This window comes from Sturnus vulgaris, chromosome 3 (genome assembly GCF_052056855.1).
Source record: "Sturnus vulgaris isolate bStuVul1 chromosome 3, bStuVul1.hap1, whole genome shotgun sequence".
NCBI lineage: Eukaryota > Metazoa > Chordata > Aves > Passeriformes > Sturnidae > Sturnus > Sturnus vulgaris.
In genome coordinates, this window is record NC_142245.1 from 1,173,958 (window position 1) to 1,186,935 (window position 12,978).

General features: G+C 36.7%; 1 protein-coding gene across 2 annotated transcripts in view; it reads left to right on the top strand.

Annotated features, from left to right (window-relative positions):
* TASP1 (taspase 1) overlaps positions 1–12,978 on the top strand; it is a 77,838-nt gene that overhangs the window by 13,602 nt on the left and 51,258 nt on the right. The window contains exons 6-7 of one of the 2 annotated variants that reach the window (XM_014895034.2): positions 1,019–1,103; positions 6,688–6,767. In XM_014895034.2, the coding sequence (XP_014750520.1) occupies positions 1,019–1,103; positions 6,688–6,767 (165 nt within the window). The remainder of the gene's footprint in view (positions 1–1,018; positions 1,104–6,687; positions 6,768–12,978) is intronic. The other variant, XM_014895036.2, reaches the window with a different exon arrangement.

Sequence of the window (12,978 nt, forward strand, 5' to 3'; positions counted from 1 at the left end):
TTTGAATAAATTCTGCTCCTTTAAAAAAGGAGGCATTCCTGCTCCCTGAAATGCTGGTTTGTGTTAATTTCTTTGTGTAACATGTTGTCTTTTTAGTTCACTGATAATCCTTTGACGTAGCACAATTGTGTGGTACCACGCAGTATCCACAGTGGGACTCAATTTGCTCAGATTAATTTGAAGAATGATAATTTCATAATAAAGTTCAGTTGTTTAAAAATATTACAAACATTTAAATTAGGCTTTTAATTTGTTTTTATGCTCAGGCATTTATTTGCATATGGGACTTATTTAGTATAAGAACTAATGTGTTTCTCTGTTTTGCAGAGTTTTAGCTTTCAGTATAAAACAAATAGATATAAAGTTCCAAACAGGGATTGTTGAGGTTTCCTTCTAAGTACATGAACAGCCTTAGCTATTACTATTGAATAGCTTTTCTGACAAGATTTTAAGCTTTGTTCTTTATCCTAGAATAGTTCTAAACTGTGGTAATAGCTTCCTCATGTAGATATAAATCTAAAATAAATAGTAAAATTAAGTGTTTCAAGCCTTCTTTGTTACAAAATGTATCCTTCCAACCTTGAGGACAGAGGAAATTGAGAGTGAGAGACAGCTAAGCCTGAATCCTGTAAATTCTTTTCTGACCAGATAGATCCAAATGAAAATTCCAGCTGGAAAAATTAATGCTTATAAACATCTTTGAGCCTTAGATACAATAGATTTTACATGAGATTTCTGTGGTAGGAGATCTTTCCTTCTATTTCAATATTAGTTCTTACTTAAAAAAAAAAAAAAAAGTGGGGGAGGTGTAGACGAGAAGGCTTCATCACTACTAACAGCATGTGAAGGGAAAACTGAAAAAGTTGTTACTACATTGAAACATAAGGTGTCTCTAAGTGACTTGACCCTTGGAAATTAAAGGAAGCTGAGTTCCACTGCCAGAATGAACACTGTAATGCTATGAGGAAAAATATTTTAATGTTTTGTTCCCATTTTTTTGCTAATTTTTCTTTTTTAGGAATCAAGAATCCAGTTTCGGTTGCAAATAGATTGTTGTGTGAAGGGCAGAAGGGGAAACTCTCTGCTGGCAGAATTCCACCTTGGTAATTGCTTTGTTCTGCTTGACTTTTCTTCAGTCTTTGGTCTCTTCTGCATGGATGCAATATTTGAAGGTTTTATCTCACCCAGGAAGGCTGGTGCTGTTTTACATACCAGTGATAGTTTGCCTTTAAAAAGAAGAGAAGTTCTCTGGTCTTGAAACTTCTTATGCACTCAGTGGAAGGAGGTATTAGATATAGATGGCAACATCATTTTGTGATAGTTCCTGTCTGTCTGATTATTTCCAGTTGTCATACTTAATTCTTATGTCTGTAACCTTTTGAAAAATCCCAAAAATACCAAGATGAAAGGGAAATTCTACTGCTTTTGCCTCTGCCTTTAACAAAAGCAATAGTTTTTAATAAGTATATCAAAAAAATCCTTTTTTTCTGCCTTTGTGGTAATGTGCAGTGTTTAGTAACTTCCTCTTATTTTAGAGATAAATGTAAAATGTAAATAATATTTACAACAAAAATGAAAACAAACAGTCCCTCATTGAGATGGATATAAAACTTAGATGGAAGAGGTAAGTATCAAACAGACAATAACTTCAAATGTTATTGCCTCATTCTGGAAAGAATCCAAGAAATGTGTCAGAGTTGATTGCTCTTAGAACCATCTTATTTTCATTAGACAGGTAGAGAAAACCTGAATAATTCATTCATATTAATTGACTGCTATCATCAGTTATCATACCTGTGGCAGAATTTGCTGTCTTTTGTCAACTAGTGGTCAGTATTTGCAGAAGTATTAAACCAGCATTTATGTAGTTTAAAAAATTTTACTTATTAGGTTCATAAATTTTACTTTCCTTACTGTAGTGTTCTGTAAAATTGGCTTACGGCTGAATAGTGCAGTATTCCAGTTGAAACAGTGAAGATTTCAGTGTTCTGTCACGTGCAAAAAAAGTTCATAGATAAAAAAAGCCACCTTGAAATTCAAACCATCAACAGACAGATTTTGCATTTTAAGCACTTTTCTTGAATGGATAAAGGACAGAGTAATTGTGGAGAGGTTTCCTAAAGAATAGGAACTTTAGTTTCAATAGCTGTTAGCTGCTCATTTCTTTAGCTGTCAGAAGAAAACAAAAAAGCTTTGCTGAGGTACATCAGAATGTGAAATGAGTGTGAAATGTGGGTTTTTTTGGTGTTCCAGAAGTAGTACTGAAGTCAGCTACAGGAGCAAGCACTTGAAATTGTTGTACTTGTATTATCAGTGTCTAGAATTGTTGTAAGGAAGAGCACTTGGGTATTTTGCTGTGACTTTATGACCTAGTTTATGTTGCTATTATTTTAAAAATACTGAGTGGAAAAGGAACTATATCCTCTTGCCCTCCAAGGGTAAGATTAAATCTTTTGAGCACTATGCAAGGCTAGCAGATGCTTTTAAAGGCAGAGTAGCTCAAATCTCGAGTTGAGACATGAGCTGTCTTTGGAAGCAGCACATGCAGTTGATTGTGCAAATGTTGTGCACTTGGGTTACCTGATCAATATTTTCATTTCCTCTTTTGCCCCTTCTGGATTTTGAATGCACATCTTATTGAGGCAAATTTTTTACCCTGGAAACAGTCTATACTAGTGGGATATGATGGGTTTTGCTTTGGGCTTGCTGTGGTGGATGTTTCTATACACACAGGGTTTGCCAAGTCAGAATGATAAAATTCATGTACATGGAAGGGATGGTATGGAGGATTTCACACCTTCCCTTTGTGGCTGGGGTTAGTATGACACATTGTTTTGGGACTGAAATATATTCCTGCCCAAGCTGGGGGTACTTAGGGTCAAATGACGAGAGATTAGCCATATTTTGGCATTCCTAGGAAGTGTCAGGATTCTAGGAAGTGGTTTTTAATTGTAAAGATACACAATTTTCATCTTGGTTCTCATTGGCACATAGTGTATTGGGGAATCTTCCTGATACTGCTTAGCCTAACAATCTGCTTAAAGAAACCTATGGTAGAGACTGTTTCTATAGCATGATCTAAGCTAGCTTAATGTTTTCTGCCAAAAATGTTTGGCACACAACTGAACAGGAAAAATTCAGAACCTGTGAGGTTAGTAAAAGTGGCATTAGGGAGTATAAAAACACATGGAGAGAGTTTGCTTGGCCTGTTTACCCCTGTGCAGCATAGCTTTTCAAAACCAATTCCAAGTGGTATATTTCTGATTTTCCATAGAAGAAATTCCAATGAGTGTGAATTAAGTTATTCAGAGGTGGTGAGCTTATTGGGAAGGAGGGATCAAGTGTCTGAACTGATGGATCTAATGTGCTGTAAATTGCTCTGTAGAGTGTATCCTTCTGGATCAATCTCTTGCTGTGTTATTTAAAACACATAATTCCACTATCCAAATAGAATTTAACAAGTTTAGAGAAACCCTGAATGCGTAGTGCAGTTGTTGAAACCTCTAAGGTCCTGACATCTTTCCATCTTACTTTATTCAGCTTGGTGTTGTCAGGATTTTCTCTGATGCAGGAACAGAAAACACTTAACTTTGTAATGTTGCATAATCTCATGTAAGATATTCCTGTTTCTTGTATAACTTTTACAAAAGAAAGTTCTTTTGTAATTGCATGGTTACAAACTGGATAAGCCTTTGGAAGTGGTCTTTGATGACAGAGCAATGGATTAGATGTTTCATAGTAATAAGCTTGAAGATTTTCTGTTTCCTACTATGAAACCTTGACCTAAGGAAAAAGGCTTCTTTACATCTGCTCTTAAATGTATGTTGGTTAAGATTTGCAGGACAGCACAAATGCACCTAAATGTCTCCTTTCTTAGAATTCCTTAGTAGTACTGACATCAAGTCCATGTCTATTTTCTCAATAATAGCTATATGGGAAAGAATTCCTTCTTAGGTTCCCCCACCCTTTGGATATAAAGGGATTTGTAATTGCTTTGCAGCTTTATGATATTTTGTGCAGGATACAAACATTGTGTCACTTGTAGGACAATGTCTGATCAATAAAGTTTCCCAGAGTGAATGAAGACTTGCACCACCTTCTATCTCTGCTCTGTATGTCTTCAGAACAATTTCTTCTTTGTAAGGCTGATTTCAGAGTGATTGCTACATTTTATGCTGAAATGTTACAAAGTGTATTTAGTGCAATCAGGATCGCCTTGACCATGAACCAAAACATTCTGACACTTCTGTTTAGCTTGGAGCAGCCTGTTTCCCTACAGCTCATATTAAATGGCCCTGTTTGGAGTATTCAGCACCAGCATAATCATGTTCTTAGAGAAAATTGCCTAAAAAGACCATTTGAGAGGCCTTTACTTATATTTTCTCTTAATACAGCCTAGTGTGCCTGGAACTGGAGAGCATAATCTGAGCACCACCTCCTTGCTGGGAGGGTGTTTTCATCTTCTGTGTCCTGAGCCTGTAAGAGCTACAGAGTGCTCTGTCTGATATATTTGCAAGAAAGATCTTTATGTCCTGTTTGTGCAGACCCAACTTTCAGAGTAGCAGAGAATAAACTCATTCATCTTTTGTTTATGTATTTGTTTTTACCCCTCCCTTTGGAAAACTGCATTTTGAATTAGCCTGAAGGCATTTGAAACTTGGGGTGGTTTTGACTGCTTTCTGTAGTGCACTGGATTTCTTTATCTTCCCTCTCCCCCAATAAACTGTTTTATGTGCAGACAACAAAGCACTGAGATCCCAATGCTATTTGTCTTCTAAACAGTTTATTTTAACTTCTCTGTGATCATGGTGTCCTTTAATGATCCAAACTGAACAGTTTAAAAAAGGTGGATGATCTCTGTGGTGATATGGAGCCTCAGTTAATTTTCTGCTCTAATTTAATGACTCTTTGGAACTAAAACGATGTGTATTATAGGAGTGAAAGGAATCTAGAAATTAAAGATAGAAATGTGAACAAGCTGAAAGTCACATGACATAAGTCAGGAGACATTCTTGGGTGCTTTTTTGCACTCTTCATAAATACAAGTGGCATTTTCTCTTTTTAAACATTAAAAGGCAGTTTGGAAACTGCTTGTAAAACACAGTGTCTCTGACTGACCTGTGCTCAAGTTACCATATATCAAACTCCCAATATTGAGTTTGATGCTTTTCCCACCTAACCTTCCTCTCTGTGTAAATTATTTTATTGAAAAGGAAGTGCTTATTTACTTCCCAAAAATATCTGGTTTGGTAAAGACCAAACCCACCTTCTTTTAGACAATGAAGAATACTACTAAATTAGGTTTGGTTACAGTTTGCATATCTTTTTTTATGTTAATATTGAAAGTTTTTTATGTTATGTGTCAGTGCCAGGTTGTTTCTTGAGCACTAACTTACCTAACAGTAGATGCTTGAGTTCCCAATAACTTATCCTACAGTATCTTGCAACGTGAACAATTCTTATGTGGAGCTGCAGTAACAATGGTAAGAAATATGCATTTAACGATTCAAATTCTCATGTAGCTCAACCTTTTTGAGACTTGTGTAAAGAAAGACTGGGTACACCTCTTGGATTGGTTAAATCATATGGAAGATAGAATGTACCACCACAAAATACTATATCATGAAAGCTGCAGGTGTTGGATATAGCACTGGCCAGAAAACTTCCAGCAGCATTAATGCCAAGGAATTTGCTATATCAATGGTGTTCTCAGAAGCTGCATGGCCCCAGGGACTTTGTAGCTGGAATAATAACTTCTTTAGACTCATCTTCATAACTCTGGTATTTCTGTAAAACTTGTTCCAATTTGCTGAAAATTCTTAGTTTTTGCTTCTTGTGTCCATTAGGCAGTTTTGTTATTCTTAACTTCATTGTCCATTTTTAAATAAGATTGGAAGTAGTTGTCCTTTATTGTGTTGCACAGCAGCTTTATGAAAGTATCTCATTTCCAGCTACTACATACCCTTTTTTTTGACAATAAGATTAATTTCTTTAAGGGGAAGCAACATGAGGTTTGCTTTTTCTTCTATCTCTAAAAGTTCCATGTGTGTGTATATTTTTTGCTCTTGTTGTCACAGCACTGTGTACTGCCTCCCTATGGTAAAGTGTTCAGTGCTGACTAGAAAATGGCTTCTCAGATGGCTGGAGATTTTTTACAAGTATATTTAAAATTTAGTGGGCTAGACTCATTTGCAAATGATTGATAAAATTCCATGAACTAGACCCCAGTCCTTCTAAATAAGGTTAGTTTTTGGCTTGTGTTGTACTGCTCAAAATACTTGTTGGTATTCCTTTGGCACTGGCTGGCTTTACTGGAAATATCTTACCATTCTCACCTTTCTCATCCCATATTTTTGATCTTCAGGATCTTGCTAAGTTGTTATAGAGAGCAAGACTTGAGACAGCTCTGTCCTGTTTTAGCTGCAGTTGAAAGCTGATGCTGTTTTGTAATGAATTTCAAATTTATTAGCACTTGGTTTTGTCCAGTAATTAAATTTGATGTCAGAGCTGCATAATCTTTTAATGAAACTACATAAGGTTGCCAAATGTAATTGTAGCAGACAGTCCTGTGAAATATTGACAGCTTATGAATTAAAAATGACCAAACCAAATAGAAAAAAAATAATTGCAAGCAAAGGGGGATTTGTTATATGGTTTTGTTTAAACTCCCTCTTCTGTGTCTCCTAGCTTTTTAGTTGGTGAAGGAGCTTACAGATGGGCAGTTGATCACGGGATACCAGCATGTCCTCCAGGTATCATGGCTACAAGTGAGTAAACTGGTGGTGTCAGTAGGAAGAACAGGACAGAGTAACTTTAAATGGTGCCTCATCTTTTGAGGTGTACATCACTTCATTGTTCTTAACATTCAACTAGCCTATGGTGTTATGGTCTGTAAGGGTTGTTTAAGTTTACTGATTTTCTAATAAGTATCTAAATAGCAAAAATTGTAAACTATTATTTTAGCTGCATTTAGCAATACATAATTTAAGTGATTCTGTGATTCTAGGACTGAATCCCATGATGGACTTGTTTTTAACTAACATGTAGGCTCCTTAGAAGTTCAGTCCTACAAGTCTCCTGTTGTGATCCATCTTGGATCCAAACAGCACCAACTAGCTATGTATCAAAATTCAGCAGATGCCAGTTTGTCTCTGAGATTGTGTAGTTACACCCATCTCTGGGTCTTTGTCCAGAACTGTTCTAGTCTAAACAGGTTGTCAAATTAATTTGCCTTTTTTTTTTTCAACCTAAGGCTTCACTTCACCTAATCAGATAGAAAACAAACTTGGATCATACTGTCTACTAACCCTAGTTTCTTAGAAAAGCTTCTTGTCTTAATATAAAATAAGTGATTATGTTACATTGATGTATCATCTATGAACCAGGCTAAAAATGGGTGCACTTAGCCATGGAAAGGAGGATGTGATTCCCTTCCTTTATTCTTCAGCCTCTCTCCCTTTTGGAAAGTGCCATTGCTACCAGTCTGTAGTTTGTTGTAGGTGAGAACATGCCCTGTGCTGCCTGTTGAGGTTATGCAGGAAAGAAATCAGAAGTTATTACCTGAAGAAGGAGACCACAGAAGATTAGGAATATTTATTTTACAGTAAACAGTACTACTACTACTTCAAATATCTGACTCGTCCCTAGATCAGAGGTTCAAGTACAGGGCTCCCATTAAGCTTTTTTTAATTTGGTCTAATTTTAAATGTAGATAAATACCCAGAAACTGCAGCTCAGAATTGTTGAAGTCTTACCCCTGAAATAGTGGCACTGTTTTATTTGATCCTACCAATTTTCATAACGTGTTCATGACACATTTCATTTTGAGCAGGAAGTTTTCATCTCAAACTCCACATGACTGAAACCTTTGCTCTGTCTGCTGTCCAAAACAGCATTTTCAGAACAACTGTTGTGCCAAGTTGAGTAGAACACCTTTATTTCTGTGGCTCTAGAAAGAGTAAAAACACTTAAAGCTTTGAAGTTTTTTTTAGGGGGAGGGGGGTTGCCTTTTTTTTTCTTTTTAGGAAAGTAGTTGCTGCTTACATGCAGGAGATAGTTCATGAGGAAGGTTCCTTGACTAATTCTCTTTGCATGCACAGATTTCAGCAGTTTCTAGTACCAATGTGTTTTTATCATGACAGAGATGATTAGATTGTAATATTAATTGCCAGATGATATATTTGCTAGCTACAGTATACCCAAGTCAGAGCAAATCTATACATTACAGTTGAAAAATAAGAATGGCTACTGCTAGTTTGGTTTACCTAATTTATACTATCAATTTACATTGAAGAAACATCAGAAGAATAATCCTAGCCAATGTATTTTCACAATCCTGCTCCAAAAGACCACTAATTGCATTTTGCCTCTGCAGTACATCCAGCATACTTCTATTTAGCTAAACAATTTGCATTAAAACAGTTGAAACAACCAGGACTGACAAGTTAATTTTGCAGTATAGTTATTAATGGTAATATATCTGATTTTATTTTCTTTGAAAAAAACAATGCAAAACCCTGAAAAATCAGTTCCAGAAGATGTTACACTGATTCCTGTCCCAGTCCTTAGCAATGTAAATCTTGTACTTCATTGACCTCTGGTCAGTGGGATTGGAAAATGACCATTAACAACATGTGTGACAACATGGGATTGTTACAAGTGAAAAGAAATTGGAAACTCACAGGTAACATGTAAGAAGCCAAAATAAATTTATCCAATGTTACCATGGAAAGGAAAGTTAGATATGCTTAAGAAGCAATCAAAGAGAATGTTGTTGTTTCCAAGCAGCCACAAAGAGCTCTCATCTGAAGTGAGCTGTTTTATTAAATAATGTACCAATCATCAAAAAAAAGGAGACTTTTTTTGGTTGTGCTTGCTACCATTGCTGTGGTAAAGTTTGCTTGGAGAACTGGGGGTAAATTAACTGTGGGTGAATCATGTATCTTCTGAATAGCTCTGCAAAACAAAGGACTGAACTAATTGCCAAACATCAGGAAAATAGGTTTAGTAACTTATTTACAAAAAACCAAACCGAAATCCCCCCAAAAACCCTCTAATCCAAATTTAGACATGTACTTGCAGTAAGTATTGGCAGGGAGAACTATGTGCATGTTTTGGCTTCTCTGTGCTGCACGTGGAAAATATATTCTTGAAGCTGACTTATTTTGTCTCCCTTTTCTTGGACCTGAGATGAGAAGAGTCATGTTATAGCTGCTGTAAGGCTGGAGGATTGGGTTTGCATGGATGGAGCTTCCCTGTGACCAGTATCAAAGCAAGGGGCACGATCAGCTTTGTGATCACGCTCCATAATTCTCCCAGAGCTATCAAAATATCCAAGCACCAAACTGGAGCATGTTTTAAACCATGTTACTCATTGAATTACATCAAGGTTTTGTCGAGGCTCACGTGCTTTGTCTTCTTCAGTTTGTCAAGTGTGTGAGGAAATGGGATTTCTACCATTTGTAGAAACCTGGTGACTTTCCAGTGTACAGAGTGGGTGGTTTAAAAAAAAAACCCACAAACACCTGAAATGTGATCTCTGTGTTGCCCACAGGCTGCAAGGAAGCTGAATTTATTAATCCCTGTCCAGACTAGAGCCTGCCAGTATAGAGTTCATACTGGCTTATCCCAGCACTTTGTTGCCCTGTGCTAGAGAGACTGCTTTGCAAGTGTAATCCAAATATTAAGGTGTAATTACAATTTAGAAGTGCTGAATTACTGTACAATGCAGTCTCTTAAAAATGTTAAAGCTGCACTTTAAATATGCAATGTAAATTTGAGGTACATCCTGAACTGCCAATAGTAATAACCAAAACACTTCTCTCTGAAATTATCAGTTCAGCCTATGAGAGATGCAAATTATCTTTGACAAAGATAACATGGTGTTAGACAGCATCTTGCATTTACTTGCAGTGTTAAGTCTTTAAGGGGAAAGAGAAGGAAGGCACCTACTCATGCAGCAAAACTTGTAAATCTAACAATGTGGAAGTGACTGTAAGCACCTCAGTAAATAATGTTATATAAGAACAAACATTGCTGCAGTTCAGCAGCTATTCATAGGAGAGTCCACAGAATTTGTGACCTGCAATTCAACAGTAGCCACAAATAAGATGCTTAAGGAAGGATGTAAGAACAGATCAAGTATTTGCTTCCCTTTCCCCTATTCCTAATATTATTCCAGACTCTAAATTCCTGACCTGTTAGTGACTCCTGCATGCATGGAAAGTAAACAGGGGCATTTTCTGACATTAAATTTTTGTTTCCTTTTGAACCCATATTAGTTTCCAGCACCTGCAAAACCCTTTATAACTATGAGTTACCTCATTGTCATTATTTTTGAGACTTGCTGAGTAAGAGCTAGCTGCTACTTCATTGTTAGAATCCTACTCAGAATCCTTCTTCAGTCAAATTCTCTAATTATCTTGAATAACTTAGTGTCATCAGTAAAATCACATCTTGTTCAACAGACTCAGGGCTGCTATGGGTTGATTTGAACTTCTACTTGCAACAGACCATTTCTTTACTTGTACTTTGCTACTTTTTTTTTTTTTTTTAACTAACTGTTGCATGCAAGGAAATTCCTGTTTATCTTAGGGCTGCTTGGATTCTTTAATGAGGGAGAGTCTTTTCTGGATTAGTGTAGTGCAGACTGTGCTATTTCTAGTGACACTCTGTCTCTCTGACCACCAGTATTGCCTGCCTCTCCTCCAAAACCCCAAATCTCACCTGACTCCCAGTCCTCTCATTACTTCATTATTATTGTATTCAGAAACACATTTGCCATATTGCTGGAGCTGTGCTATGAGGTTCAGGCAGTGGCTCAGACCATCTTTTCTTTGTTTTTAAGGACAGCATGAAAGATTTAGAGAGAAACTCAAGGGTGCTGAGGGTTGGGTTAGGAAGCTTGGTTAATCTGAATACATGATGTAAATCCTCCCTGCATTTGGAGACTATTGTAGGGCCACTTGCTGTTCTGAAATCAGAGCAGCTGAGTGCAGCCATGAGAACAGCTGTAAGTTACCCAGGAAAAAGGCTGGGCCCAAGTGCCCAGAAGATGCTTTGAATGAAAATCTTCCATGCTCAGGAAAGGCTGTTTCATTAAAAACATTTCTTGCAGGAAATAGTAAGAAATGCTATGTCCAGCAGCAGTTTACCCTGAGTTTGTGTTGAAAAGAACAGATCTGTAGAGTAGTGCTCTGAGAGACAGGTTATTTTTTTAATATGCTTTTGCCAAGTGCCTTTTTCCCTCCATTCATTTGCTGTTTCTGTCAAAGTATGGCAACATGGAAACTATCTCTAGTAGTCTTTTAGTCCCAACACAAGCCTAAGTGGTGTTAATTTGTTATTTAAAATAGCTTTGTCAAAAAGAAATTTATTTTCATCTGCCTGTTTTCATTTCTGTCATTTATTTTAGCAACTACTCAACAGAATTCTTCACAAGATCATTTGAATTCCTGTGGGTTAACTAATTTGTTGGTATATTGCTTTTTAATTCTCTTCTCCAATAGCTGCATTCTCTTTTAATATAGAATAGAAAGATAAAATGCATAAAGCTTCTGCCAGCTGACTCTAAGCACTGTCTGCCAGGGGGTGCTATATGATTGGTCAGAGCTCTGTCTCTATTGCAAAGATTTTAAAATATTCATGGAGTTTTCTTAGTGTTTTCAATTTATAGTTTGATTTTAAACAAGGATTGCTGAACACTTACAGGTTATGTCATGTTTAGTTGCATAATAATTTATAATGTGTGTGATAGTAATTTTATATTTGGTGCTTGTGTTCCCAGCTTGCTGTTCCACCACTGTAACCAGGAAGGTTTGAATATTGTCCTGAACTCGATTTGTCAATTAGTGGTGCTAAAAATGATTTCCTACCTCTATTTGAAAATATAGTTGTTCACATAACCATTTTCCAAATTTAACCTTGCTGAAAATAGATAAGGAATAGATGCTGCTTATAAAAGCATGAGGATTGTAAGGAAACATGGACTTGGTTGTAAAAATGTTTTGTATTAACTTTGGGCAAGAAATGAACCATATATTCTAATGAACAGCCTGTTATCTGCAGGCTTGTTTGAAGTACACAGGGCTAGAATTAACAAGTAGATATGTATCAATTGTACCCTTATTTAAAAAATGAAAAGGTGTCTTAGTTGCATTTAGGTCTGTATGTACAATTCAGTAGTTTCAAAGACTCCATGTATAGGACAAGTCAACTTTTTATTTGTCTGTGCTCTCTGAATCATTTCTAATGGGCTATGAAGGGTGACTGAGAAAAACTTCTGAAGAGCTATGCAGGATGGAGAATACAGTTGTGTTTCATTTCCTTAGTCATTGCATCGTTATCTGATAGAACTGTCAACATTTTTCATTAAATTTTTACTTGTACATAGTATAATGCTTAAAGGAGTTAAGGGAATAATCAGAGTACAGGAGATGAGTAAATGTGGAAGTTTTATGGCAAACAAGTGGCACAGATGAGTCTCTGAACTGACTCACAGACTAATGATCTCTTCCAGTGACCTACTTGCTGAAAATTACTTTATCTCTTTGTTAGGTGGTGATAAGATGAACAAAGCCTGTAAAAAAGGTGTTTTTATTGTCTAGCAGTAATAGTTTAGGAGATGAATCTTGTGCTAATTAATTGTGTAATGGAGATCTTGAGGTCTTTGTCATCAGGGTATCCAGGAAGATCAGAACCTTTTGAACATCTACAGCAGTCTTAGCTTTGAACAAGATCAGCCTGTGAGACTTTTCTTCTGCATTTACACATAAATATTATCAAGTGCATGTTCTGATGCCACATCCACTAATGCCAACCTGTTCTGCAGGTGAGTGGTGTTGAGCAGGAGCCACTTCCATCTGTTCTGTGCTCAGCCACTGAACTTTGTCCCAGGCCAACCCCAGCACTTGTGTCACCTCTGCCATGACCAAGTATTCCACCAGTGCCTCCCCTGTCTGGCACAGTTACACCCAAATT